Source organism: Mobula hypostoma, chromosome 23 (assembly GCF_963921235.1).
Source record: "Mobula hypostoma chromosome 23, sMobHyp1.1, whole genome shotgun sequence".
NCBI classification, from domain to species: Eukaryota; Metazoa; Chordata; class Chondrichthyes; order Myliobatiformes; family Myliobatidae; genus Mobula; species Mobula hypostoma.
In genome coordinates this window covers 14,269,751-14,296,005 of record NC_086119.1, presented here as the reverse complement: position 1 = coordinate 14,296,005, position 26,255 = coordinate 14,269,751, and the positions used below count along the sequence as shown (strand labels likewise).

The following is a 26,255-nucleotide window of genomic DNA, read 5'->3' as shown; positions in this document are numbered from 1 at the left end:
CTTTTCGATAGATCGATAGTCAGAATCTTTTTCCAAGGGTGGAAATGTCAGATAGTAGAGGCCATAAGTTTAAGTTAAGAGGGAAAAGATTTAAGTGGGATCTAAGAGCCAAGTTTTATCATGCAGAGGGTGATGGGTCTATGGGATGAGTTACAGAGGGTGGTGGGTCTGCAGGATGAGTTGCAGAGGGTAGTGGTTCTATGGGATGAGTTGCAGAGGGTGGTGGGTCTATGGGATGAGTTGCAGAGCGTGGTGGGTCTGCGGGATGAGTTGCAGAGGGTGGTGGTCCTATGGGATGAGTTGCAGAGGGTGGTGGGTCTATGGGATGAGTTGCAGAGGGTGGTGGTCCTATGGGATGAGTTGCAGAGGGTGGTGGGTCTATGGGATGAGTTGCAGAGGGTGGTGGGTCTATGGGATGAGTTGCAGAGGGTGGTGGGTCTATGGGATGAGTTGCAGAGGGTGGTGGGTCTATGGGATGAGTTGCAGAGGAAGTGTTAGAGTTAGGTGTGGTTGCAATGTTTAAATGACAGGTACATCGATGGGAAAGGTTTTAAACAGGAGTTCCCAACCTGGGGTCCATAGACCCCTCCGATAATGGTAGGGGTCCATGGCATGAAAAGGGTTGGGCATCCCCGGTTTAGATGGATATGGGCTAAGTGCAGGCAAATTAAGTCTCAGGGATCAGGGATCAACTTTATTTGCCATATATTTACACATATGAGGAACTAGCCAGGGTGCGTTGGTCAGGGTGTGACATGCAACAAAAAATCAACATTCAACTATTATAAAGAAGATAAAAAAATACAGGTTTAAGACAGGAATATGGAATAAAATGTGCATAAACACATAACTGCCAGCAATACCAGTATTTATAATGTCAACAGCATTATAAAAAGTGGTTTCAAGTGTTTACACAGCAGTGTAATGATGGAGTGTAAGAAGTAGAGGGGGACTAACTAGAATAGTTGATTAGATTAACTGGGGGGGGGGGTAGAAACTTTTCAGGTGGTGGGAAGTTTTTGCTTTAATAGCTCTATAGTGTTTTCCAGAAGAGAGCTTTTGGAAAAGGTAGCTTGCAGGGTGGATAGTGTCTCCAGTGATTTTTTTTTCCTGCGTGATTCTTTGTTCTGGACACACACCAGTCCTGCAATGATAGTCGATTCCAGCCAATGACCTTTTCTGCTGAGCTGACAGTTCACTGTAGTTTTCATAAATTGTGAGGGGATGCTGCGCCAAACGAGGCATTAACGGCTGATTTCAAATTTCACGACATATGCCCGTGATATTAAGCCTGTTCTGATGTGCCAATGCTCTCTATGAAGGCAGTGTAGACTTGCGCCAATATGTTTTGGGGAAGGTGGAACTTTGCCAACGGGAACGCACCTTGGTTAGCATGGATGAGTTGGACCGAAGGCCCTTTTTCCACACTCTATAATTCTGAATGCTATTTCCATGAGGGTGCAACAATAAATTCAGCATTTTCAGAATACCAGCCTTTCCTACTTGTATTAGACCTGGCCAGTTCTAATGAGTCCTCAAACTGTAGCAGTCATTGTCCATGGGTACTGCCTGACCAACTGAGTATTTTTAGCGTTCCCATTTAGATTTTCTGTGCTTTGTATCTCTCATTGCCCAGCAGCACACACACAAAATGCTGGTGGAACTCAGTAGGCCAGTCAGCATCTATAGACCATAAGACCATAAGACAAAGGAGCAGAAGTCGGCCATTCGGCCCATTGAGTCTGCTCCGCCATTTTATCATGAGCTGATCCATTCTCCCATTTAGTCCCACTCCCCCGCCTTCTCACCATAACCTTTGATGCCCTGGCTACTCAGATACCTATCAATCTCTGCCTTAAATACACCCAATGACTTGACCTCCACTGCTGCCCATGGCAACAAATTCCATAGATTCACCACCCTCTGACTAACGCATTTCTGTTCTGAATGGGCGCCCTTCAATCCTTAAGTCATGTCCTCTCGTACTAGAAAAGGGATAAACAGAAAGGGATAAACAGTCGACGTTTCTGGCTGAGACCCTTCATCGGGTCTCTGGCTACCTATCTCTGGCTCTCATAATTTTATATTCTTCTATCGGGTCACCCCTCAGCGTCTGGCACTCCAGAGGAAACTATTCAAGTTTGTCCAACCTTGCCTTGTGGCTGATGCTCTCTAATCCAGGCAACGTCGTGGTGAACCTTTGTTGTCTGTTCTCTAAAGCTATAGTGTGGCAACAAGATTTGCACGCAATACTCCAAATGTGGCCCAACGGAAGGTTTATATAGCTGCAATCTTACTTCCTAATGTTAATACTCAAATGCCCCCAAGTGCTGAAGGCAAGCATGGCATTATTTCTTCTTTACCACCCTGAATACTTCCTCTTGCTCTTTTCTGTCGCCTCTTCCTGCCTGTATCTTCCCCAGGCAGTTCGGCTATGACTAACAATCCATCGCCACCCTCTGTCAGCCCCATCACCACTTTTGTGCATCACTTGGCCTCAAGGTCTCCACCCTATTACAGACTTCCCCTCTGTTCTCTACACCACGCCCTCTCCATGTTTGTTTTCTGACTTTCAGGTGCGAGGCCATCAACCCAAAACATTAATTCTGTTTTTTTTTTGTCCACAGATGCTGAGTATTTCCAGCATTTTCTGTTTCTACCATTAGTATACTTCCACTTTCAATTACAGATAGTAAGATAAAGAACAGAAAAGAGCCTTTCGACCCACTGGGTCTGCACTAACCACTGAGCACCCACCTACACTAATCCCAGTTTTATTCCCCTCCCCCGTCCACTTCCCCATCAACTACCCATGGGTCCTACCACTTATTTACAAACTAGGGATAATATCCAGGAACCAGTTAACCTTCCCTCTTGCATTGTCTTTGGGATTGGGGGAGGAAACCAGGGCATTCGGAAGAGACACACGTAGTCACAGGGAGAATATGCACCCAAGGTCAGAACTGAACCAGGGTCACCACTGCTGTGTGAGGTGGTAACTAAACTCACTGCACCACTGAACCGGTTGTGAATGCAATTAGATTCAGTCTCTTTTGAGGAGCAATGAAGGTTACTTAAATTTAAAGAAGCACTAGTCAAGTTTGTTAGAAAGGTGGCAGGGGCCAGAACTGACATCATGTAAGTATACAAAGCTAGTTGCCTCCTTTTTTTTTATTGACATGATGTGCCTTTTGTGGAGATTGTCATGACAACCAGCTTGGATGACTTGGAAACAGCGGAAGATTTTTAAATGAGTTTTCCTGAAGGTTATTTATTAATGTATTGTGCTGCAATTGTGCTGTTCTTTATTTGCTAACAGGGTGTGGAATTTATTTTTATATCTCTTTTATTATGGAAGGGATGACTCTATGGAATGTATACACATTGCCTTTTATATTAAGCATTCAATTGTACAATTATCAATATGGTGTCTTGCAGGTACTTATTATAAAATCTTGGAAATGAATTATAATTATAATTCACATCCTTCCCTTAACCTGTGGTTTCCCTGATATGTGAGTGATGTCCACAATTCTCAGCAACTCCTTGCTGCTTTGGGCAAAGCAGTTGCCATATCAAGCTGTGAAAATGAATTATAATTTCCTTCATTCATTCCTATAATTCATAAAAATTATACTAATTTAATAATTTAATCATATAATTTGTATGATTTAAGAAAGGAATTTATATTATAAAATTTCTATATTAGGAATTTCAATAAACAATAAATATGCAAGATTTTCATAAAAAGAAATATTCAATAAACAAAAAATGAATTGTGGAATTTTTAATTTCTAATTGGGATTTTAAAATTCTGTAATTCATTTTTTAAAGCATTAGTAACTGTATATTGGATCTTAAAAAAATTATTTCTCCTTTCCTTTCATTAAGGAAAGTATTTATAGTTTATTGACATACAGAGTGGAACAGGCCCTTCTAGCTCTTCGAGCCACGTTACCCTGCAGCCCCCCAATTTAACCCAATGACCAATTAACCTACTGACCTCTGCATCTTTGGACTGTGGGAGGAAACTGGCGCACCCGGAGGAAACCCAAAGGGAGAATATTCAAACTCCTTACAGTCAGCAGCGGGAATTGAACCCAGGTCGCTGGTACTGTAAAGTGTTGTGTTAACTACTTCGCTACCGTGCCACCCTATAATTGCGGTTTTAGTCCTCACACCTGTTCATTCATTCAGTGAGATCCCGACTGATTGACGGTTAACTCTATCTTCCTATTCCACCCCTTCCCCCCTTTTTCCTTGATACCTTTCGATTATACAAAAAATGATCACCTTTCGATTTCAAATTAACAATCCCACCTATCATGAGATGTCCCAAGTTTCTGCCACATTATGTGAGTGGATATCAGAATCTGGCCACCTATGCCAGGCCCAGGGGGATCAAACTCTGTTTGTTGGGTGTGGGTTGGCTTGTGTGTATATGCTGGTCAGAGTAGATCGTGTTCTATTGAGATAGCTCAGTACGTTGTCCAGATCAGAATGCTAAATTGCATATTCAAAATGCTCATATTCATGGTGTTGAACAGGTCAGGTCAGGAAATGATCTCAAGCCCTTGGGCTGAAGTCAGGTTAGGATTGGCTAAGGTCATGTTGGGTCGGATGGTAGACTCTGCTTCCTAGTCTTGCCTATATTGCAAGAAAAGATGTGATAAAAGAAATATGAGACGGGGGAAATAATTTCCCTCATATTTCTCATTGGATATGTCCTTGCAGCGTAAAAGGAGATTTTGGAAACATTGTTCACATCCCTCTGGTTTCCATGACATGCTGAGCAATGTTCAGAGTTCTCAGCAATTTCTGGCTGCTTTGGGCAAAGCGGTTGCTGTACCTAGCTGTGATGCATCCTGATAGGATGCTTCCTGTTGTGCATCGACAAAAATTAGCAAGAGTCAACAGGGACGTGCCTGCACGGGAATAGCACAGTGCGAGGCCTTTAGGCTCAGTTGATTCCTGTTAATCCCATGAATCAGTACAACTTGCTCTCTTCCCCTGCTCCCACCAATAAACCGACCATCACATCATTGTGATGTGGGAGGGAGCCGGGGACTTGGGGGGGGGGGTACCCTCGCTGTCACTGGAACAATGTACCTACAGACAACGTGTGAAGTCGGGATTGAACCGCAGACCCCTGGAGTTGTGAGACCACAGCACCGTCTGCTGTGCCCCTTTCACAGATTGTGGATGTTCATTATTATGATTCTCTGTTCCTGATTCAACAGCACGTCAGACCAATTCCTGCAGGCAACTTGGATGGGTATTTCCATTGGAAATGTTTGAGAAGGCATGAGAAGAACATAGAGTTATAACACAGAAACAGACCCTTTGTCCCAACTCATCCATGTTGATAACCTGAGCTAGTTTTGAACCCTTCTAAACCTTTCTCATGCATGTCTTTGTCTAAATGCCTTTTAAACATTATAATTGTACCTGCCTCTCTCACTTTGTTTGGCAGCTTGTGGCACACACATACCGCCTTCTGTGTGATGTGGTGGCCCTGTTTTTCATCTGTATCTACCCCCTCAACACCTCTCATCCTTTACAACCTTTGCAGAGGAAGCTTCTCCCAGAGAGACTAACCCAAATGCAGCGCCCTGAGTTCATTTATTCATAATGTGCCCTGCCATATGATGCTGGGTAGTCATGGTCTTGGCCAAGAAAGTTCTTGACAGTTTTTTTTACAGAAGTGGTTTACCATTTCCTGCTTTACTTTATACTTTATTGTCACCAAACAATTGTTACTAGAACGTACAATCATCACAGCGATATTTGATTCTGTGCTTCCCGCTCCCTGGGTTACAAATACTAAATATTAAAAATAGTAAAAATAGTAAAAGTTAGTAAATATTAAAAATTTAAATTATAAATCATAAATAGAAAATACAAAAATAAAAAGTAAGGTAGTGCAAAAAAACCGAGAGGCAGGTCTGGATATTTGAAGGGTACAGCCCAGATCCGGGTCAGGATCCGTTCAGCAGTCTTATCACAGTTGGAAAGAAGCTGTTCCCAAATCTGGCCGTACGACTCTTCAAGCTCCAGAGCCTTCTCCCGGAGGGAAGAGGGACGGAAAGTGTGTTGGCTGGGTGGGTCGTGTCCTTGATTATCCTGGCAGCACTGCTCTGACAGCGTGCAGTGTAAGGTGAGTCCAAGGACGGAAGATTGGTTTGTGTGATGTGCTGCGCCGAGTTCTCGATCTTCTGCAGCTTCTTCCGGTCTTGGACAGGACAACTTCCATACCAGGTTGTGATGCACCCTAGGAGAATTCTTTCTACGGTGCATCTATAAAAAGTAGTGAGGGTTTTAGGGGACAGGCCAAATTTCTCTAGTTTTCTCAGGAAGTAAAGGCGCTGGTGGGCCTTCTTGGCAGTGAACTCTGCTTGGTTGGATCAAGTCAGGTCATTTGTGATATTGACCCCGAAGAACTTAAAGCTTTTGACCTGTTCCACTTGCACACCACCGATGTAAATGGGGTCGTGCGGTCCGCTACTCCTTCTGAAGTCAACAACCAATTCCTTCGTCTTGCTGACATTGAGGGATAGGTTATTGTCTTCGCACCATGCCACCAGGTTCTTAATTTCCTCTGTGTACTCAAACTCATCATTACCTGAGATACGGACTACAATTGTTGTGTCATCAGCCAATGGTGGCCAGTGCTATCATGTTTGCTGTTGTGTGCTGGGGCAGCAGGCTGAGGGTAGCAGACACCAACAGAATCAACAAACTCATTCGTAAGGCCAGTGATGTTGTGGGGATGGAATTGGACTCTCTCACGGTCTGAAAAGAGGATGCTGTCTAAGTTGCATGCCATCTTGGTCAATGTCTCCCATCCACTACATAATGTACTGGGTGGGCACAGGAGTACATTCAGCCAGAGACTCATTCCACCGAGATGCAGCACGGAGCGTCATAGGAAGTCATTCCTGCCTGTGGCCATTAAACTTTACAACTCCTCCCTTGGAGGGTCAGACACCCTGAGCCAATAGGCTGGTCCTGGACTTATTTCATAATTTACTGGCATAATTTACATATTACTATTTAACTATTTATAGAAACATAGAAACATAGAAAATAGTTGCAGGAGTAGGCCATTCGGCCCTTCGAGCCTGCACCGCCATTTATTATGATCATGGCTGATCATCCAACTCAGAACCCCGCCCCAGCCTTCCCTCCATACCCCCTGACCCCTGTAGCCACAAGCGCCATATCTAACTCCCTCTTAAACATAGCCAATGAACTGGCCTCAACAGTTTGCTGTGGCAGAGAATTCCACAGATTCACCACTCTCTGTGTGAAGAAGTTTTTCCTAATCTCGGTCCTAGAAGGCTTCCCCTCCATCCTCAAACTGTGACCCCTCGTTCTGGACTTCCCCAACATCGGGAACAATCTTCCTGCATCTAGCCTGTCCAATCCCTTTAGGATCTTATACGTTTCAATCAGATCCCCCCTCAATCTTCTAAATTCCAACGAGTACAAGCCCAGTTCATCCAGTCTTTCTTCATATGAAAGTCCTGCCATCCCAGGAATCAATCTGGTGAACCTTCTTTGTACTCCCTCTATGGCAAAGATGTCTTTCCTCAGATTAGGGGACCAAAACTGCACACAATACTCCAGGTGTGGTCTCACCAAGGCCTTGTACAACTGCAGTAGTACCTCCCTGCTCCTGTACTCGAATCCTCTCGCTATAAATGCCAGCATACCATTCGCCTTTTTCACCGCCTGCTGTACCTGCATGCCCACTTTCAATGACTGGTGTATAATGACACCCAGGTCTCGTTGCACCTCCCCTTTTCCTAATCGGCCACCATTCAGATAATAATCTGTTTTCCTATTTTTGCCACCAAAGTGGATAACTTCACATTTATCCACATTAAATTGCATCTGCCATGAGTTTGCCCACTCACCCAACCTATCCAAGTCACCCTGCATCCTCTTAGCATCCTCCTCACTGCTAACACTGCCACCCAACTTCGTGTCATCCGCAAACTTGGAGATGCTGCATTTAATTCCCTCATCCAAGTCATTAATATATATTGTAAACAACTGGGGTCCCAGCACTGAGCCTTGCGGTACCCCACTAGTCACCGCCTGCCATTCTGAAAAGGTCCCGTTTATTCCCACTCTTTGCTTCCTGTCTGCTAACCAATTCTCCACCCACACCAATACCTTACCCCCAATACCGTGTGCTTTAAGTTTGCACACTAATCTCCTGTGTGGGACCTTGTCAAAAGCCTTTTGAAAATCCAAATATACCACATCCACTGGTTCTCCCCTATCGACTCTACTAGTTACATCCTCAAAAAATTCTATGAGATTCGTCAGACATGATTTTCCTTTCACAAATCCATGCTGACTTTGTCCGATCATTTCTCCGCTTTCCAAATGTGCTGTTATCACATCCTTGATAACTGACTCCAGCAGTTTCCCCACCACCGACGTTAGGCTGACCGGTCTATAATTCCCCGGTTTCTCTCTCCCTCCTTTTTTAAAAATTGGGGTTACATTAGCCACCCTCCAATCCTCAGGAACTAGTCCAGAATCTAACGAGTTTTGAAAAATTATCACTAATGCATCCACTATTTCTTGGGCTACTTCCTTAAGCACTCTAGGATGCAGACCATCTGGCCCTGGGGATTTATCTGCCTTCAATCCCTTCAATTTACCTAACACCACTTCCCTACTAACATGTATTTCACTCAGTTCCTCCATCTCACTGGACCCTCTGTCCCTTACTATTTCTGGAAGATTATTTATGTCCTCCTTAGTGAAGACAGAACCAAAGTAATTATTCAATTGGTCTGCCATGTCCTTGCTCCCCATAATCAATTCACCTGTTTCTGTCTGCAGGGGACCTACACTTGTCTTTACCAGTCTTTTCCTTTTTACATATCTATAAAAGCTTTTACAGTCCGTTTTTATGTTCTCTGCCAGTTTTCTCTCATAATCTTTTTTCCCCTTCCGAATTAAGCCCTTTGTCCTCCTCTGCTGAACTCTGAATTTCTCCCAGTCCTCAGGTGAGCCACTTTCTCTGGCTAATTTGTATGCTACTTCTTTGGAATTGATACTATCCCTAATTTCTCTTGTCAGCCACGGGTGCACTACCTTCCTTGATTTATTCTTTTGCCAAACTGGGATGAACAATTGTTGTAGTTCATCCATGCAACCTATAAATGCTTGCCATTGCATATCCACCGTCAATCCTTTAAGTGTCATTTGCCAGTCTATCTTAGCTAATTCACGTCTCATACCTTCAAAGTTACCCCTCTTTAAGTTCAGAACCTTTGTTTCTGAATTAACTATGTCACTCTCCATATTAATGAAGAATTCCACCATATTATGGTCACTCTTACCCAAGGGGCCTCTCACGACAAGATCGCTAATTAACCCTTCCTCATTGCTCAAAACCCAGTCCAGAATAGCCTGCTGTCTAGTCGGTTCCTCGACATGTTGGTTCAAAAAACCATCCCGCATACATTCCAAGAAATCCTCTTCCTCAGCACCTTTACCAATTTGGTTCACCCAGTCTACATGTAGATTGAAGTCACCCATTATAACTGCTGTTCCTTTATTGCACACATTTCTAATTTCCTGTTTAATACCATCTCCGACCTCACTACTACTGTTAGGTGGCCTGTACACAACTCCCACCAGCGTCTTCTGCCCCTTAGTGTTACGCAGCTCTACCCATATCGATTCCACATCTTCCCGGCTTATGTCCTTCCTTTCTATTGCGTTAATCTCTTCTTTAACCAGCAACGCCACCCCACCTCCCCTTCCTTCATGTCTATCCCTCCTGAATATTGAATATCCCTGAACGTTGAGCTCCCATCCCTGGTCACCCTGGAGCCATGTCTCTGTGATCCCAACTATATCATAATCATTAATAACAATCTGCACTTTCAATTCATCCACCTTATTACGAATGCTCCTTGCATTGACACATAAAGCCTTCAGGCGCTCTTTTACAACTCTCTTAGCCCTTGTACAATTATGTTGAAAAGTGGCCCTTTTTAATGCTTGCCCTGGGTTTGTCGGCCTGCCACTTTTACTTTTCTCCTTTGTACTTTTTGCTTCTACGCTCACTTTACACCCCTCTGTCTCTCTGCACTGGTTCCCATCCCTCTGTTGTGAACTAACCTCCTCACGCCTAGCCTCTTTAATTTGATTCCCACCCCCCAACCATTCTAGTTTAAAGTCACCTCAGTAGCCCCCGCTAATCTCCCCGCCAGGATATTGGTCCCCCTAGGATTCAAGTGTAACCCGTCCTTTTTGTACAGGTCACGCCTGCGCCAAAAGAGGTCCCAATGATCCAAAAACTTGAATCCCTGCCCCCTGCTCCAATCCCTCAGCCACGCATTTATCCTCCACCTCAGCGCATTCCTACTCTCACGGTCGCGTGGCACAGGCAGTAATCCTGAGATTACTACCTTTGCGGTCCTTTTTCTCAACTCCCTTCCTAGCTCCCTATATTCTCCTTTCAGGACCTCATCCCTTTTCCTACCTATGTCATTGGTACCTATATGTACCACGACCTCTGGCTCCTCACCCTCCCACTTCAGGATATCTTGGACACGATCAGAAATATCCCGGACCCTGGCACCAGGGAGGCAAACTACCATCCGGGTCTCTGGACTGCGTCCACAGAATCGCCTATCTGACCCCCTTACTATCGAGTCCCCTATCACAACTGCCCTCCTCTTCCTTGCCCTACCCTTCTGAGCTACAGGGCCAGACTCTGTGCCGGAGGCACGGCCACTGTCGCTTCCCCTGGGTAAGCTGTCCCCCCCAACAGTACTCAAACATTTATGGTTCTGTTACTTTTTATTATTTATGGTGCAACCGTAATGAAAACCAATTTCCCCTGGGATCAATAAGGTATGACTATGACTATCTGCAAACTTATATATTGAGTTTGATGGAAACTTGGCTACACAATCATGGGTGTACAGTGAGTACAGCAGGGGGCTGAGTACACAGCCTTGTGGGGCACCGGTGCTCAGAGTGATTGTAGAGGAGAGCTTGTCCCCTATTTTTACAGCCTGGGTCCTGTCTGTGAGGAAGTTGAGGATCCAGCTGCAGATCTGAGTGCTGAGGTCCAGGTTCCGGAGCTTAGGAATCAGTTTATTTGGAATGATGGTATTAAAGACAGAGCTTCTCTTTCTTTTTCAATCTTTTTATTAAGTTTCAAAATTAAACATAACAATAATAGTAATGATACGTAGAGATCGGGATTACAATATCAACAGTTAGCAGGAACAAGCACAGATTCCAAGTAACAAATATAGTTTAGCCTCCCAATCTCAAGTAACTGACCATGAAAAAGATATTTTATAAAGAGAAAAGAGAGAAAAAAAAGAAAACCCCTAAAGAAAAATAACTTAAAAAAACAACAAAGCTTGGGCTACATCGGCTAAAATTATTATTTGTCATTAACTCCGCTCCTCTATACATGAACAAAAAAATTACTACGAAGGTTTCAGAAAGGGTCAGCTTACATCGAATGTAAATATTGAATAAATGGCCTCCAAGTTTCTTCAAATTTAACCGAAGGATCCAGAGTACCACTCCTAATTTTTTCCAAGTTTAGGCATGCCATTTCCTCTTTCTGGGCGGTGTTTTTACAAGATGGGTGACCCCAGCCATTGTCAATACTCCTCAGAGCCCGGTGTCAGGGGTCACATAACCAGGACTTGTGATATGCACTGACTGCTCACACGACCATTCACCACCTGCTCCCATGGCCTCGCCTGACCCTGATCAGGGGGCTAGGCAGGTGTTACACCTTGCCCAAGGGTGACCTGCAGGCTAGCAGAGGGAAGGAGCACCTTACACCTCCACCCTGTCACCAACAAGCATTGGGGGGGGTGGGGGGGTGAAAATTCGTGGGGTTTCTGATTTGCAGCCAGTAGCCCATTGCTTTAGATCTGGTTGGTGCATCCACAAGTTGACTAAGAGAACAGCACACCACAACCAAATGTGGTCCTGTTGTAATTATTATGTGTGTGTGTGTGTGGGGCCTTCTTTTAAAAAAAGATTATTTGGCTGAGGAGGACGTCCCATCATCAGGAGAGTAGTGCTTAAAATTGATAGCTTATTTTTTTCCTTTAAGAATGATTGTTTTAACTTTTTCTTTCATCCATTTCAGAGGGTGAAGATAACGTCGCTGATGATATCGAAGACACAAGGCCCATTAACACTCTCACGAGAACATCACACCATGAGCTACTCAAGGCCGCCTCTTCTGCTGGCGCCCACCAGCCGTCACTGCTACCCCAGTGCGTGTCTGTCCCTCATCAGAAGCAACCTCAGGCCCAGGCGCAGCTACAGGTCCAACCACAGGCTTTAATTCCGCCTCAGACGATAGTACCAGCACAGACTCACCTCGTGACCGCATCGGCGCTGCAGCCGACGGTTATCGCCCACGCCGCGCCGGCCTCCCACGCCTCGGTGATCCACACAGCTGTCAATCACGCCAGTCAGGCAAAGCACGTCGCCCACATCGCGCCGGCCACCAGCAGCTCCGTGCAGCTGACCACCGCTGCTCAGCCCATCGGGCATATCACTGTGCACCCCGCCTCCTTAGGTCACGTGGCACACCTGGGACGGCAGCTGCCCCCCATGTACCCGCAGCCGATGACCGTCAACCAGCCGGTCGTGAGCCATTTGACGCACACCATCACCCACCAGCAAGTGAACGGCACCGCACCTGTTGGCCAGCAGACCGTTGTGACAAAGCAGTCGGTGGGTCCCCAGGTCGTACACCAGCAGATAGTCGGCCAGACCGTCCTGAACCCAGTCACCATGGTAACCATGCCATCTTTCCCTGTGAGCACTTTGAAGCTGGCCTGAACCTGGAGGAGGACCAGGCCTCGAAGAAGCAGGAATTTCAATCTGAGAGAGAAAAGACAAACACCACACGTTTTCCTTGTTACTGCAGTACATTCCTGACAGCATGGGTATGGGTGGGGGAAAAAAGTCGATCGGAGAGGGATGGTGTAGTCAGAGTGTCGAACGTCACCAGACTGGCACAGTACAGGCTGCTGATCAGAGGACTCTGATTAACAGCTGTCCTTAGCAACCTTCCTGTATGTACGTGTGTGTGTGTGTGTGTGTATGCGTGTGTGTGTGTGTGTGTGTGTGTGTGTGTGCGCGTGCGCGCACATATATGTGGGTGTGTGATTTGTTGGTGAATTTACAGAAAGACATTAGTAAGACTTCTGTGTTCTTTTTCCTCCCTTCCCTGCAACTCAACTCCCTTCTCTCCAGAGATAAAATCTGGGTGGATGTCACCGTGTTTGGACGAGGCATTGAAATGGAGAAAGGGGAGGCGGTTGGGGGGGGCGGTGGGGGGAGGTAGTTGTATGAAGGAGGCCTTAGTGGAGTTGAGCTTCACTGGATAGGGTTGGTACACAAGGTAATCAGTAGCAAGAAGATGTTAATTCTTCCCAATTAGGTGCCTGTGTGTGTGCGTGTGTCTGCGTGTACAAAGTGAAATGCATGGCCTGGTATAGCCGTGGGGCAGGCCCAGATGTGTCACAGGTCAGAGACCAAACCAGGGTCCATGCCCCCCAGCTTCCTGAATTTATTTTTAAAGTTACTTTATGAGGACCAATTTTTAAAAAATCATTGCGGTCTTTGCTTTAAGTGCACCTTCTGGAAAATTGACTGCAACGATGGCAACAAACAAACCCACCCAGAATCTGTTAAAAGCCCTGGGCAAGATGACTAGATACTGGCTGGGGGGTGTAGGGGGGAGGGAGACAAAGTTAATCATATTGTTACAGTCCTGTTGTAGCTGTGTCTGTAGGACTGAGTGGCTTCCTAAGCTTAAAGTGAGTTTGTGTCAATGAACTGTTTAAGGCTGGCATCATTACTGTGTGTGTTATAAATGCAGTGTCTGTCATATGGGGAACTTCTTATTTAAAAAAAAAATCAACTTTTTTTTTGCAATAAAGATTTCTGCTTTCTTTGATTTAGGCCCAGAATTAGGGTCTGATTTGACTAAAGCCCAATAAATGAATTATCATAGGCCCTTGCCCAATGATTCTTTCTGAAGATTCTGCAGTGATGAAGCCATCATGTTTAAGTATTGTGGGGTATGCTTTACCAAGAGCGTTCAGGTAAATAAAATCCTGTAACTATACTGGAGAGCTTTGTACCCGTACTTCGATTTACGTCATTCACACAAAACAGAACCCCAAGTTTAAAGTGAATATGTTATAAATAGACGTCTCAGGTATTTTCATGAATTTCTCAGATTAATTTTTTAAAATCATGGTGAAAATACTCGGAAACGATCTGCTGTGCACTAATCTCATCAAGGGACACAGTGCAGCACTTCAAAATCAGAGCTCGTCTCCTCAGAGTTAATCTTCACAGGATTCTGAATCGGGAGCTCATGATACTCAGTACATTCCGGTGCTGCTGATTTGCTTGCACAGGAGGGATCCTGATGTTGTTGAGGAAAGTTGACATGGAAGATCTGTCACTGCTGTATTCTAGTGATCGGTTTTCTTGGTGCTAGCTCTGGCCCAGATGCCAGTCCTTTTGTTCCTTTTCTCTAAGATGATGGTTGTGTACCCAGTCCTTAGTTCCACTTACAAAGGCGGCATCTGCTCCAGTTACTCATGGAGTGTTTACTTAATGTAATAGTTAAACTAAACACTCTAATTTTAGCTATTTCTAACTATCACTGGTTAAAATAGTTAAAAACAACTCAGGATGCTGAGATACAGTGCAGGTCGCTGCCAGAGTAGTACACCAAAGCCATAATGTTCCCTGCTACATTAAACTGATGCTTTTTAAATACACACACTGAGTGGCCACTTTATTGGGGACACCTGCTCATTAATGCAATTATCTAATCAGCTAATCATATGGCAGCAACTCAGTGCTTAAAAGCATGCAGACATGGTCAAGAGGTTCAGTTGTTGTTCAGACCAAACATCAGAATGGGGAGGAAATGTGATCTAAGTGACTTTGACCATGGAATGATTGTTGGTGCCAGATGGGGTGGTTTGAGTATCTCACAAGCTGCTGACCTCCTGGGATTCTTACGCACAACGGTCTCTAGATTTTACAGAGGATGGTGCGAAAAGCAAAAAAAAATCATCCAGTGAGTGACAGTTCTGTGGGTGCAAATGCCTTGTCAATGAGAGAGGTCGGAGGAGAATGGCCAGACTGGTTCAAGCTGACAGGAAGGCGACAGTAACTCAAATAACCACGCGTTACAACAGTGGTGTGCAAACAGAGCATCTCTGAACACACAACGCGTCAAACCTTGAAGTGGATGGGCTACAGCAGCAGAAGACCACGAACATAAACTCAGTGGCCACTTTATTAGATACGGGAGGTACCTAATTAAAACGGTCACTGAGTGTTCATATAATTTGTGCACCTCCTTTAATTCCAGACCATCAGTAACACCACTAGTGTAGGAATTGTTTTCATGATTTTTTAATGTCTTTTACAGAGTAGTCGTACAATCACGGCAGTGGTGTCTCCCTTGATGGTCTTTGCACTTACTCCACGCCTCTCATAGATAGGAGGTAGGACAGAGGGGATCTCATTCCTCCATTTATACAGGTCACTAGTGAAATGTCGAGACACTTGACCACTGACTGAGACAATAATAAACTGCTTCCCATTTGAAGTTTTAAAATAGTTCATCTACAAGATTATACCTAGGATGATAAAACCAGGAATGGGTATAATAATAAAGTTAAGGAATAAAATATTTAAAAAATGCACCGGGGAGGAAACCACGCACTGAAAATTAGGATCTAGACTGTTATATGAGTTAGCTATTATATTTAAGATTATTTGATGCATTGAGCAAAAACTTATTTAAACTAAATTTATTACATTATAAATGAGCACAACTGGGAGAATAATATAAAGAAAGATACAAAACTAACCGAAAACCAGCAAAGCAAATATACATTTCCTTAAGAAGCTGAAATATTACTGGTACTTATGAGTGTGGTTCTGGCAAAGAAGGCCTTGTAATTAATTCCACATCCCATTCCCATTCTGATATGTCTATCCACGGCCTCCTCTACTGTAAAGATGAAGCCACACACAGGTTGGAGGAACAACACCTTATATTCCATCTGTGTAGCCTCCAACCAAATGGTATGAACATTGACTTCTCAAACTTCTGCTAATGCCCCACCTGCCCCTCGTACCCCATCCGTTATTTATTTATTTATTTATATACACACATTCTTTTTCTTTTTCTCTCTCTCCTTTTTCTCCCTCTGTCCCTCTCACTATACCCCTTGCCCATCCTCTGGGTTCCCCCCCACCTTTTCTTTCTCCCCGGGCCTCCTGTCGCATGATCCTCTCATATCCCTTTTGCCAATCACCTGTCCAGCTCTTGGCTCCATCCCTCCCCCTCCTGTCTTCTCCTATCATTTTGTATCTCCCCCTCCCCCTCCCACTTTCAAATCTCTTACTAACTCTTCCTTCAGTTAGTCCTGACGAAGGGTCTCGGCCCAAAACGTCAACTGTACCTCTTCCTAGAGATGCTGCCTGGCCTGCTGCATTCACCAGCAACTTTGATGTGTTTTGCTTGTAATTAATAATCAGAAGGCAATCTGGTGCACGCGTTAGTTTTTGGTAAACAAATCCCTTGGGCGTCTAATGATGAATCCTAGCAAAGCGATTGTAGCAACACCACAAGTGGGCTTGATGGTCTTTTCCAAATATCAGTACTTGTTAGATTTTGTAGTGCCAAGTGATCCTGAGTCATCCCCAAGTCTCGCAGGGATATAGACGACTGTCACCTAACAATCTGATAAAAGCCGTGTCCAAGACTCAGGAGTGTCCGATTTAAAAATAATATAACTGGCAGCAGAAACAAATAACGTGACCATTCATAGTCATAGTCATACTTTATTAATCCCGGGGGAAATTGGTTTTCATTACAGTTGCTCCATAAATAATAAATAGTAATAGAACTATACAAGGATTCTACAAGTCCTTACAGTATTGGGTCTGGCAGGAGCCCAAATATGATTCATGGAAAATGTACAGTATAGTTTTCAGTCAGGGGTTCCCAACCTGAGGTCCATGGCATAAAGAAAATTGGGAAACTCTAATTAAGGGTGAGATAAACAGATTGTTTAAAAGACGTAAAACTTTTCCTTCCATCTGAGGAACTAGGAGTCATTTCACAATAAGGGACTTCAGTTTCCTGATGATCTAGCTGGGACCATGATTCCATCTCCTTCCAATTATTCTCCAAGATCATAACTTCTCCCTGGCTGAATCTATCCCTAGTCACGTTTCCACAAAAGCAAACAGTTCAAAGTAAATTGAATCATGCAGGAAAATGCAATGTTTACATAAATTGAGGTTTATATTGTAGCACGGTGGAGTCAAGCTGTTGTGTGTATTTAAGGCAGAGATTGATAAGTTCCTGTTTGGTAAGGGGATTAAGGGTAACGGGGAGAAGGCAGGAGAAATGGGGTTGAAAAGAAAAATAGCCAGGATTGATTGGTGGAGCAGCCTCAGAGGGCTGAGGGGCCAAATTCTGGTCCTATATCTTACGATCCCACAAACAGGAAACTCCCAACTCACCGATTTACCTTTAGTTTTCCCGAAGTCAGTATATTTTTAATAATAGGTGTTGGCCGTTGAGCTTCCAGTTTGGTTGGGGGGGGGGTCATAAATCCACCATCCCTAAAGAATATAAAATCCCATCATTAACATAAATAAGTAGACATAAAAAATGCCTTAATGCTGCATTTAAAATTAGTGAAAATAAAATGGGGGGGTGAAATATTTTTAATAAGTTCATCCTTCTGGATTGGTTGGAGACTTGATCGTCCCACCCCTTGCCTTGATCGTCCACTGGAGGAGCACCTGATTCATGGGTCGACCTGGCACTCGAGTACTTCTCCCATTTGCTTGGCCTTACAATTTTATCTTAGAGTTGTAGAACACTCCAGCACAGGAACAGGCCCTTCGCTATTAACTTGCCTTGTCCCGTCAACCTACACCCTCCATAACCCTCCAATCCACGTACCTGTCCTAGTTTCTCTTAAATGTTGAGATCGAACCCACATCCACCTGTTTCGATGGCAGCTGGTTCCACACTCTCATGACCCTCGGAGTGAAGGAGTTCTCCCTCTTGTTCCCCTTAAACATTTCACCTGTCACCTTTAACCTGTGACCTCTAGTTGAAGTCTCACCCAACCTCAGTGGAAAAGGCCTGCTTGCATTTACCCTATCTGTACCCCTCATAAGAACATAAGAAATAGGGGCAGGAGTCGGCCAGCTGGCCCGTCGAGCCTGCTCCACCATTCAATAAGATCATGGCTGATCTGAAAATGGACTCAACTCCACCTACCTGCCTTTTCCCCATAATCCTTAATTCCCCTACTATCCAAAAATCTATCCAACATTGTCTTAAATATATTTACTGAGGTAGCCTCCACTGCTTCATAATTTTGTATACATTCATATATCCTCTTATTAAAAAGCCAGTTATCAATAACATTAATAAAGGAAACATTGCTCTGAAAGTTATATAAAAACTTCCAGTTTTATTGGTGTCTACCTCAAGGCCAGTCTTCCTACAGAGGTATTCGGGCATCATGAGGTCCTTTGACATTCCCAGTATTTTCCAGTCAAATTATCGTCGATGGTCTGGTTGGTGATGGGATCCAGCACTTTGGATCTTGTGGAATATTCCAGCTCTACCCAGCAAAAGTAGTCAGTTCCAATATTTCTTTTAACATTTTCAGTTCGTTATCACCTCACAACAAATTTCCTGACGTGTGTCAATGATTCTGATTCTGATCCCTGATTGGTTTTGGTTGCTCACAGCTCAGCCCAACTCTGAATGCTCATAGGTTTGCAGAAGCCCTGGCCAGCAGCCAGGGGAAGGCATCCTGGAGGATGTTTTTCACTAATTTGGGAGTGATGACACAGTACAGGGATCAACATCAGACTTTGATGCTTGTCTGGTACTGTTGTGTCACCCCAGGAATTGCACTTAAAAGACTAAACTCTTGCTGGAACGTGCCTTTCGGCTTTTTCAGGCACTATTTGCAAACTGCGGGCCATGCACATTCCCAAATCTCTGTATATGTCGTCTGTTAATGCAGTCGGCCTTGTTTTGCAGCTCGCTGAAATAACACATAATATAACAGTAAGGAGCAGGTCTTACTAAATGTTTATTCTTGATGCCTGCCATTGGGGGTTCACTACTCACCCAGTCACTGTTAGCCCTGTTTTAGTTGCAACTGAGGTATTGTTTCTAAAATACTTCCGCATTGAAGTGTGGTGACATTTCAAACAGAAGAAACCATTTTGCAAAACTTATTGGCAGATTTGTTTTCACCACAGTTTCAATTCCCTTATGATCGTACCTGAACCAAATAACCTTGATTAAAGAGAGCTCAAAACGAGACGGTTGAACCCTTTTTAACTGTTTAGTGCAAGGGCCTATGGATACATAATTGTGCACATCCTATGTTTTATGTCAATGCTGTTAATGTTCAAATGCACTTATCTGGCCGGCTTTCTGTAAATCTCTGGGGTTCAAAAGTTAACTCTTCGTGGACTGAAGACATTATTTCCAAGTAGATTAATTATTCCAAATTTCCCTCTATTTTCCTTTGCAATTAAACTAAATCTTCTGACCACAATTATCAGGCAGCACTGGGGGAGTTGGGGTGAAAGTAAATGGATAAGTGTCCCTCCTCCACGTTGCCATCAGTACCCAACAGTAACGTATGTTTTGTTTGTGTCGTCCAGACACTTCAGCCGTGATATCTTCATGGTCTAGTGGTCTGTTAATGCTTTTTATCTGGGTTCAATCACATGGCGACAGGCTTTCTGAACCAAGCAAGATCTAAAATGATACAGCACCTTTGAGAAATTAGATCTACAAGTACCAGAATAGGAGAACTGATCTTTTTAAAATAAAAAAAAACATGGTTGGGGAGCTCTGTTTGGTATTTAAGGTAAAGAAATGATGATTTCATAATCCCACTTACAACATTATAAAACAATTTTACATCAAAAAGAAAATAAAATAGAACAGATGGGGGCTTTCTCACTGCAAATGGAAGTGTGGATTTCTGGTTTGTATAGTTTTGTTTGCTGTGGGAAAGGGTACCCAATGAAATGTTCTTATAGAGGAGCTTAGCACTAAAGATTCATGTTGTTAGGCCGTTGAAGGATGGCGTGGACATTGTACCCCAAAACGTTCACGTGAATTGGGTTGGAACAGCGAAGTCTGAAAATCAGAAACCATGTGGATGCTGGAAATCTGTAATGAATACAGTAAATGCTGGAGAAAGTCAGCAAGACAGGCAGGAGCTAAGAAATGAATAACGTGTCTGGCCTGCTGAGTTCCTCCAGCATGTTTATGTGTTACACACGCACAGAATGCTGTGTGTAACACACCTGCAGGTTCCAACGTCTGCAGATTTTCTCATGTTTATGTGTTACTCTGGATTTCCAGCATCTGCAGAATCTCTTGTGTTTAGGACAGGCCATGTCTGTGGAAAGAGAAACAGTCAACGTTTTTGGCCTGTGGCTGGAATTCTGTACCTGGGATCTATGGACCCCTTGGTTAGTGGTATAAAAAAGGTTGGGAACCCCTGTTTTGCCAGAACTGGGGAAGGGAGAGGTACAGATTAATTTTCAGTAGGCAGGAGGTGGTGGGGAGATGTATAGAACGAAGGTTATGTCCATGATAGAGTGAGTTGAAATGCCGGTTACCAGCACACAGAAGATTCTTGGTCTGTATAAAGTGTTGTGAAAAGAAGTCTGGCTCAGTTCAGCTGTCTATGTTATCTATCTGTGATCTCTAGGTGCTCTCCCCAGTCACGTGACTTGCACCTAAGCTCTCTATGCTTGGGTGATGATGTATTCTCTCAGTCAGAGAGCCACATGCACTGATCAGCAAAGCATAACCATCAGCTGCTTTTATTGCATTGGTCTCACCAGCTCCAAGCGCCTGGCTTTCCACAACCTGGCTGGAACTGGTCAATTATACTCACCAGAAGATGTCTACCAGGCAGACACATATATTTTTCACCAGGCTGTAGCCAACTGCCATGAGTGTTTTACTGTTCAAACCCATTTAGTACAACTCTTTATCATGATAAGCAGCTTCCACCTGTGATGGGCTTTACAGTCACTGGATTCACAGACTGTTTTGTGATGACAGAGCAGACTCAATGGGCCAAATGGCCTCATTCTGATCCTGTGTCTTAGAGTTTAATTGTCAAAGGAGTTTTTATAAAGAGTATCTGACACCAAAAGCAAACCAAAAAAAAAGAAATTGACTGGGACTTTAATTGAACAAAAAAGAAAGCAGAATAATTTCCCCCATTAGAGAGACATTACTTTTCTATCATTAATGTTTGTGGTGAATGCCTTCACTGTGCAACAGCTTTTGTTTAAAATATTGAGGGGAAAATGTTTTTAAAAAAAATCTTTCTGTGAAGATTTTTGAAGTGTTTGAATGGACCAGGTGTGTGGAAAAATATTAGTGGATTTTTGTATATAATGTATTTTTACTATTTAGCTGTAATATAATAGCTTTCGTTCAAAAAAATCTCAGTATCAATGTGTATAATATTCTCATATCCATCTATCAAGCAAGATGCACCTTGCCCCAGATACTATAAAATAAAGATACACCTGCACTGACCTGGCTTCTGCAAGTTTGATTCATTTCCGAAGTATGAGGTGATACTAGGATCTTTGCCCTTGCTTTTCTCCATGTCTCTGATTCTATTCAGTCTTTTCTCACAGAGTCATGGTTAATACAGTGAAAACTGGCCCTTCTGCCCTACTCATCCATGCTGAGCCCCTAAGCTAGTCCCGTTTATCCGTGTTTGGTTCTCCAAACCTACCCCACCCATCTACTTATTCAAGTGTCTTTTAAATGTTGTTCTGTACCTGCCTCTCTGGTAGCTTGTTCCACTTACCCACCACCCTCTGCATGTAGAAGTTAGGGTCACCATGGTAATGTTGTGGTTAGTCATAGTCATACTTTATTGATCCCGGGGGGGGGGATTGGTTTTTGTTACAGTTGCACCATAAATAATAAATAGTAATAGAACCATAAATAGTTAAATAGTAATATGTAAATTATGCCTGTAAATTATGAAATAGGTCCAGGACCAGCCTATCGGCTCCGGGTGTCTGACCCACCCGCGACGTGATTACAGCTCAGAGTGTCAGAGTTCAATTCCAACACCGTCTGAAAGGAGTTTGTATGTCTTCCCTGTGAATGTATGTGTTTCCTAAAATAGTCCAAAGTTGTACTGGTTAGTAGGTTAATTGGTCATTGTATATTGCCCTGTGATTGATTACTTACTGCCCATTATGCTGCTGGTGTTAGGGCAGCAATGAAGGTCCTCCATCTCCGGGGGTATTCAGGGCTTCCTTCATCATGTCAGTAGCTCCTCTTGGTTTTCACTACTGTCAGACATTCAAGTCCCGGGTGGAGACTCAGGAATACCGTCGCACTCAGATGTAGAAGGATTCTTCATTGCTGTTTCTGTAGCAGTTTTGTTTGACCAGTCAGGGTTTTTTCGCCTGAGCTGAACCCCCACCCCCGAAACCTGGAGGACCGGTGGACCACTCTTAGTCTGACCTCCACCCTTTGACCTGCTTGACCCGGGTGAACCTACCATAAAGCCCTGACTCCATCCGACATAGCTCTCCGGGTCATCGAGGCATGCAAGACTCTGAACCCAATGGCAAGGTTGTGGTCCTCTTGGAGGTGTCCTGCGATTAGGCTAGTATCAAACAGGTGGGGTGCTAGGCAGTGTGGCTTGTTAGGCCAGAAGCGCTTGTTCCACATTGTATCTCGAAATAAATAAAATCAAGTTGCCTTTCAGGTCCTTTTTAAATCTTTTCTCTCACTTTAAACCTCTGCCCTTTATCTTGGTTTCCTTTTGCCCTAACTCTGTCCCTCATGTTTGATACAGCTTTATAACATCATGCCTCGGTCTCCTACTTCCCAAGGAATAAACTCCTAGCTTGCTCAATGGCTCCCTATGACTCAGGAGCTTGAATCCTTGTAACATTGTTCTAGATCTTTGCTGCACTCTTTCCAGTTTAACGGTGGGTCCTCTATAATAGTTACCAAAATATCTTGACCATCTCTCATGGTCAGGCATGGAATGATGTGAACCTAATGATGTGTGAAGTTTTGGGCTCCTTATTTTAGGAAGGATATACTGACATTGGAGAGGGTTCAGAGAAGATTTGTGAGAATGATTGCAGGAATGGAAGGGTTACCGTATGAGGAACGTCTGGCAGCTCTTGGGCTGTATTCCCTGGAGCTCAGGAGAATGAGGGAGGATCTCATAGAAACATTCTGAATGTTAAAAGGCTGGAACAGATTAGATAGGCAAAGTTATTTCCCATGTTAGTAGATTCTAGGACAAGAGGGCAACTTCAGGATTGAAGGACGTCCATTTAGAACTGAGATGTGGAGAAATTACTTTAGTCAGAGGGTGGTAAATCTGTGGAATTTGTTGCCATGAGCGGCTGTGGAGGCCAAGTCATTGGGTGTATTTAAGGCAGAGATAGATAGGTTCTTGATTAGCCAGGGCATCAAAGGGTATGGGGAGAAGGCAGGGGAGTGGGGATGACTGGAAGAATTGGATCAGCCCATGATTACCATGAATGGGCTGAATGGCCTACTTCTGCTCCAATGTCTTATGGTCTAATGCAGGTAAGTGGGATTAGTACCGGTGGGCAACAAAAGCTGCCATGAACTCTGATGATGAGACTACTAGCTGCTTGCTGAAGGGTTAATGAAAAAGTGAGGTGAGTGGATGCAGAAGGGTATCTGGCATTACATCTAGCAATGTTATAAGGGACCTCACAGATGTGAGTGGGTTTACATACTGAGCAAGTTAGAAAACATTTACATATCTTTATAGCTGAGTGTGTGCCTTCAGGCTTCTGTACCTCCTACCTGAATGATCCATACATATCTTTTGGTGTTTAAAGATAGAAGGGCCTCGGCCCGAAATGTCAACTGTTTATTCACTTCCATTGATGTTACCTGATCTCCTGAGCTCCTCCAGCAGTTTGTGTGTGTTGCTTTGGATTTCCAGCATCTGCAGAATTTCTTGTGTTTATTTGTCATGCACATCGAAGCATACAGTGAAATGCGCCGTTTTGCGTCAATGACCAACGCAGCCCAAAGATGTGCTGGGAGAAGGCCGCAGGTGTCGCCATGCATCTAATGCCAACGTAGGATGCCCACAACTCACTAACCTAGTCTCGTGCGGTACGTCTTTGGGATGTGGGAGGGGGTAGACCCCAGCGCTTGCCAGGGACAGCCCGCGAGTGTTGTCATGCCTCCAGTGCCAACACAGCTCACGAACCCTGTCTTATACAGTCTGTCTTTGGAACGTGGCAGGAAACTGGAGCAAACCCACGCGATTGCCGGGAGAATATTCAAACTCCTCATAGACAGCAGCGGGAATTGAACCCTGGCGGTTGTAAAACATTACACTAATCGCTACACTTGGATGCTGCCAGAGTTTCAAAAGCACATTAGGAAATGAAATTTGACACTGAACCATATGAGATAATAGTAGGACAGGTGAAAAAGGGTTCAAAAAGAACGAGAGGAGTTTATGTGAGGGGTCGCCGGAGGAAGACCTGCACGGTGGTCAGGAGTGTAGGAATTTCTTCCCACAGATGGTTGGTGGATCTCTGGTCTTCTCTACCCAGGAGGGTTGTAGATGCTAGATAACAGGATATTTTTAAAGTGGAGGTAATTAATTTTTGGGTAGATGAGGGTTGTGTGGAACTGGTACAGAAAAAGAGTTGAAGCCTGTGGCAAATCAGCTGTGATCATGCTGAATGTCAGGGCCAAGTGGCCAACTCCTGCTTTTTTTCTCTGATTAGAAGTCAGAAGTGTCACTCTGAAAGCAGAACATAGATTCAGAATGGTTGTCAGTTATTGTTGGTGCAGCGTTTGATGGTGCCTTTTTCCCAGTAGGTTTTGGGTTTTTTTTGTCAAAACGCTAATCATGTGTTACAGGTGAGTTTCCCTTGCTTGGCTCTGTGCTGTGCTGTTGGTATTGGCTTATTGTCACATGTACCGAGCGAGATACAGTGTATACTGTATCTTGTACACTGTTCAGAGAGATCATTGTGCACTGAGGTAGAACAAGGTAAAGTAATAACAATGCAGAATAAAGTGTAAAAGTGCAGGTAAACAATAAGGTGCAAGATCATAATGAGGTCAATTGTGAGGTCAAGGGTCCATCTTATGATACAAGAGGTCCAATCAAATCTGGTAACAGCAGCATAGAAGATGTCCTTGAGCCTGGTGGTAAGTGTTTTCAACTTTTGTATCTTCTGCCCAATGGGAGAAGGGAGAAGAGGGAATGTTTGGGGCGGGTGGAGTCTTTGATTATGCTGGCTGCTTCAATGAGGCAGCGAGAAGTATGGACAGAGTTCGTAGAGAGGAGGTTGATTTCCATGATGTGCTGAGCTGCGTCCACAACTCTGCGGTTTCTTGCAGACAATGTAGGTTTAAAATGACACTTGCGATGCTCAGCCTATTGTTCGTTCAGTATGTGCCGTGTCATATGACGGGGTGGGGGATGGTGTGATCATGGTCTTTCCATGACTAAGATTTTTCTTGGGCAAATTTTTCTACAGAAGTGGCTGCCTTTGGGCAGTGTCTTTACGAGGTGGTTGACCCCAGCCATTATCAATACTCTTCAGAGACTGTCTGTTTGGCATCAGTAGTTCATTAACCAGGACTTGTGATATGCACCAGCTGCTCAAACAACCATGACCCTGACTGGGGGGTAAGCAGGTGCTACCCCTTGCCCAAGGGTGACCTGTAGGATAGCAGAGGGGAGGAGCCCCTTACACCTGCTTTGGTAGAGACGTATCTCCACCCTGCTGCCCAACTAAATCTGAATGCTCTCAGACAGAACTCTTTCTGTGGTAGCATTGTTAAAAAATTGGTAAGGGTCACTGGGGACGTGCCTGATTCCTTTAGTCTTCTGAAGAAGTTGAGGTGTCAGTGAGCTTTTTTTGGCCATGACATGAGTGTGGTTGGACTTGGACACCCTATTGGTGATGATCACACCTAACAACCTGACACTCTCAACTCTGTTGTATAGACAAAAGCGTGAGCCTCAGGGTGAGTATTCCACAAATTGTCCCCCTACTATAGCAGTATGGCACTTTCTTTTCCCATTCTCCCATTAATTCAGCTACAT

The 26,255-nt window shown here is 44.1% G+C and overlaps 1 protein-coding gene across 1 annotated transcript in view; it reads left to right on the top strand.

Moving 5' to 3' along the window:
- Positions 1-13,343, top strand: part of mnta (MAX network transcriptional repressor a) — a 173,384-nt gene extending 160,041 nt beyond the window's left edge. Inside the window, exon 6 of the mRNA XM_063031597.1 lies at positions 12,161-13,343. Within this exon, the coding sequence (XP_062887667.1) occupies positions 12,161-12,864 (704 nt within the window). The 3' untranslated portion in view covers positions 12,865-13,343. The remainder of the gene's footprint in view (positions 1-12,160) is intronic.
- The last annotated feature ends 12,912 nt before the right edge of the window (positions 13,344-26,255 follow it).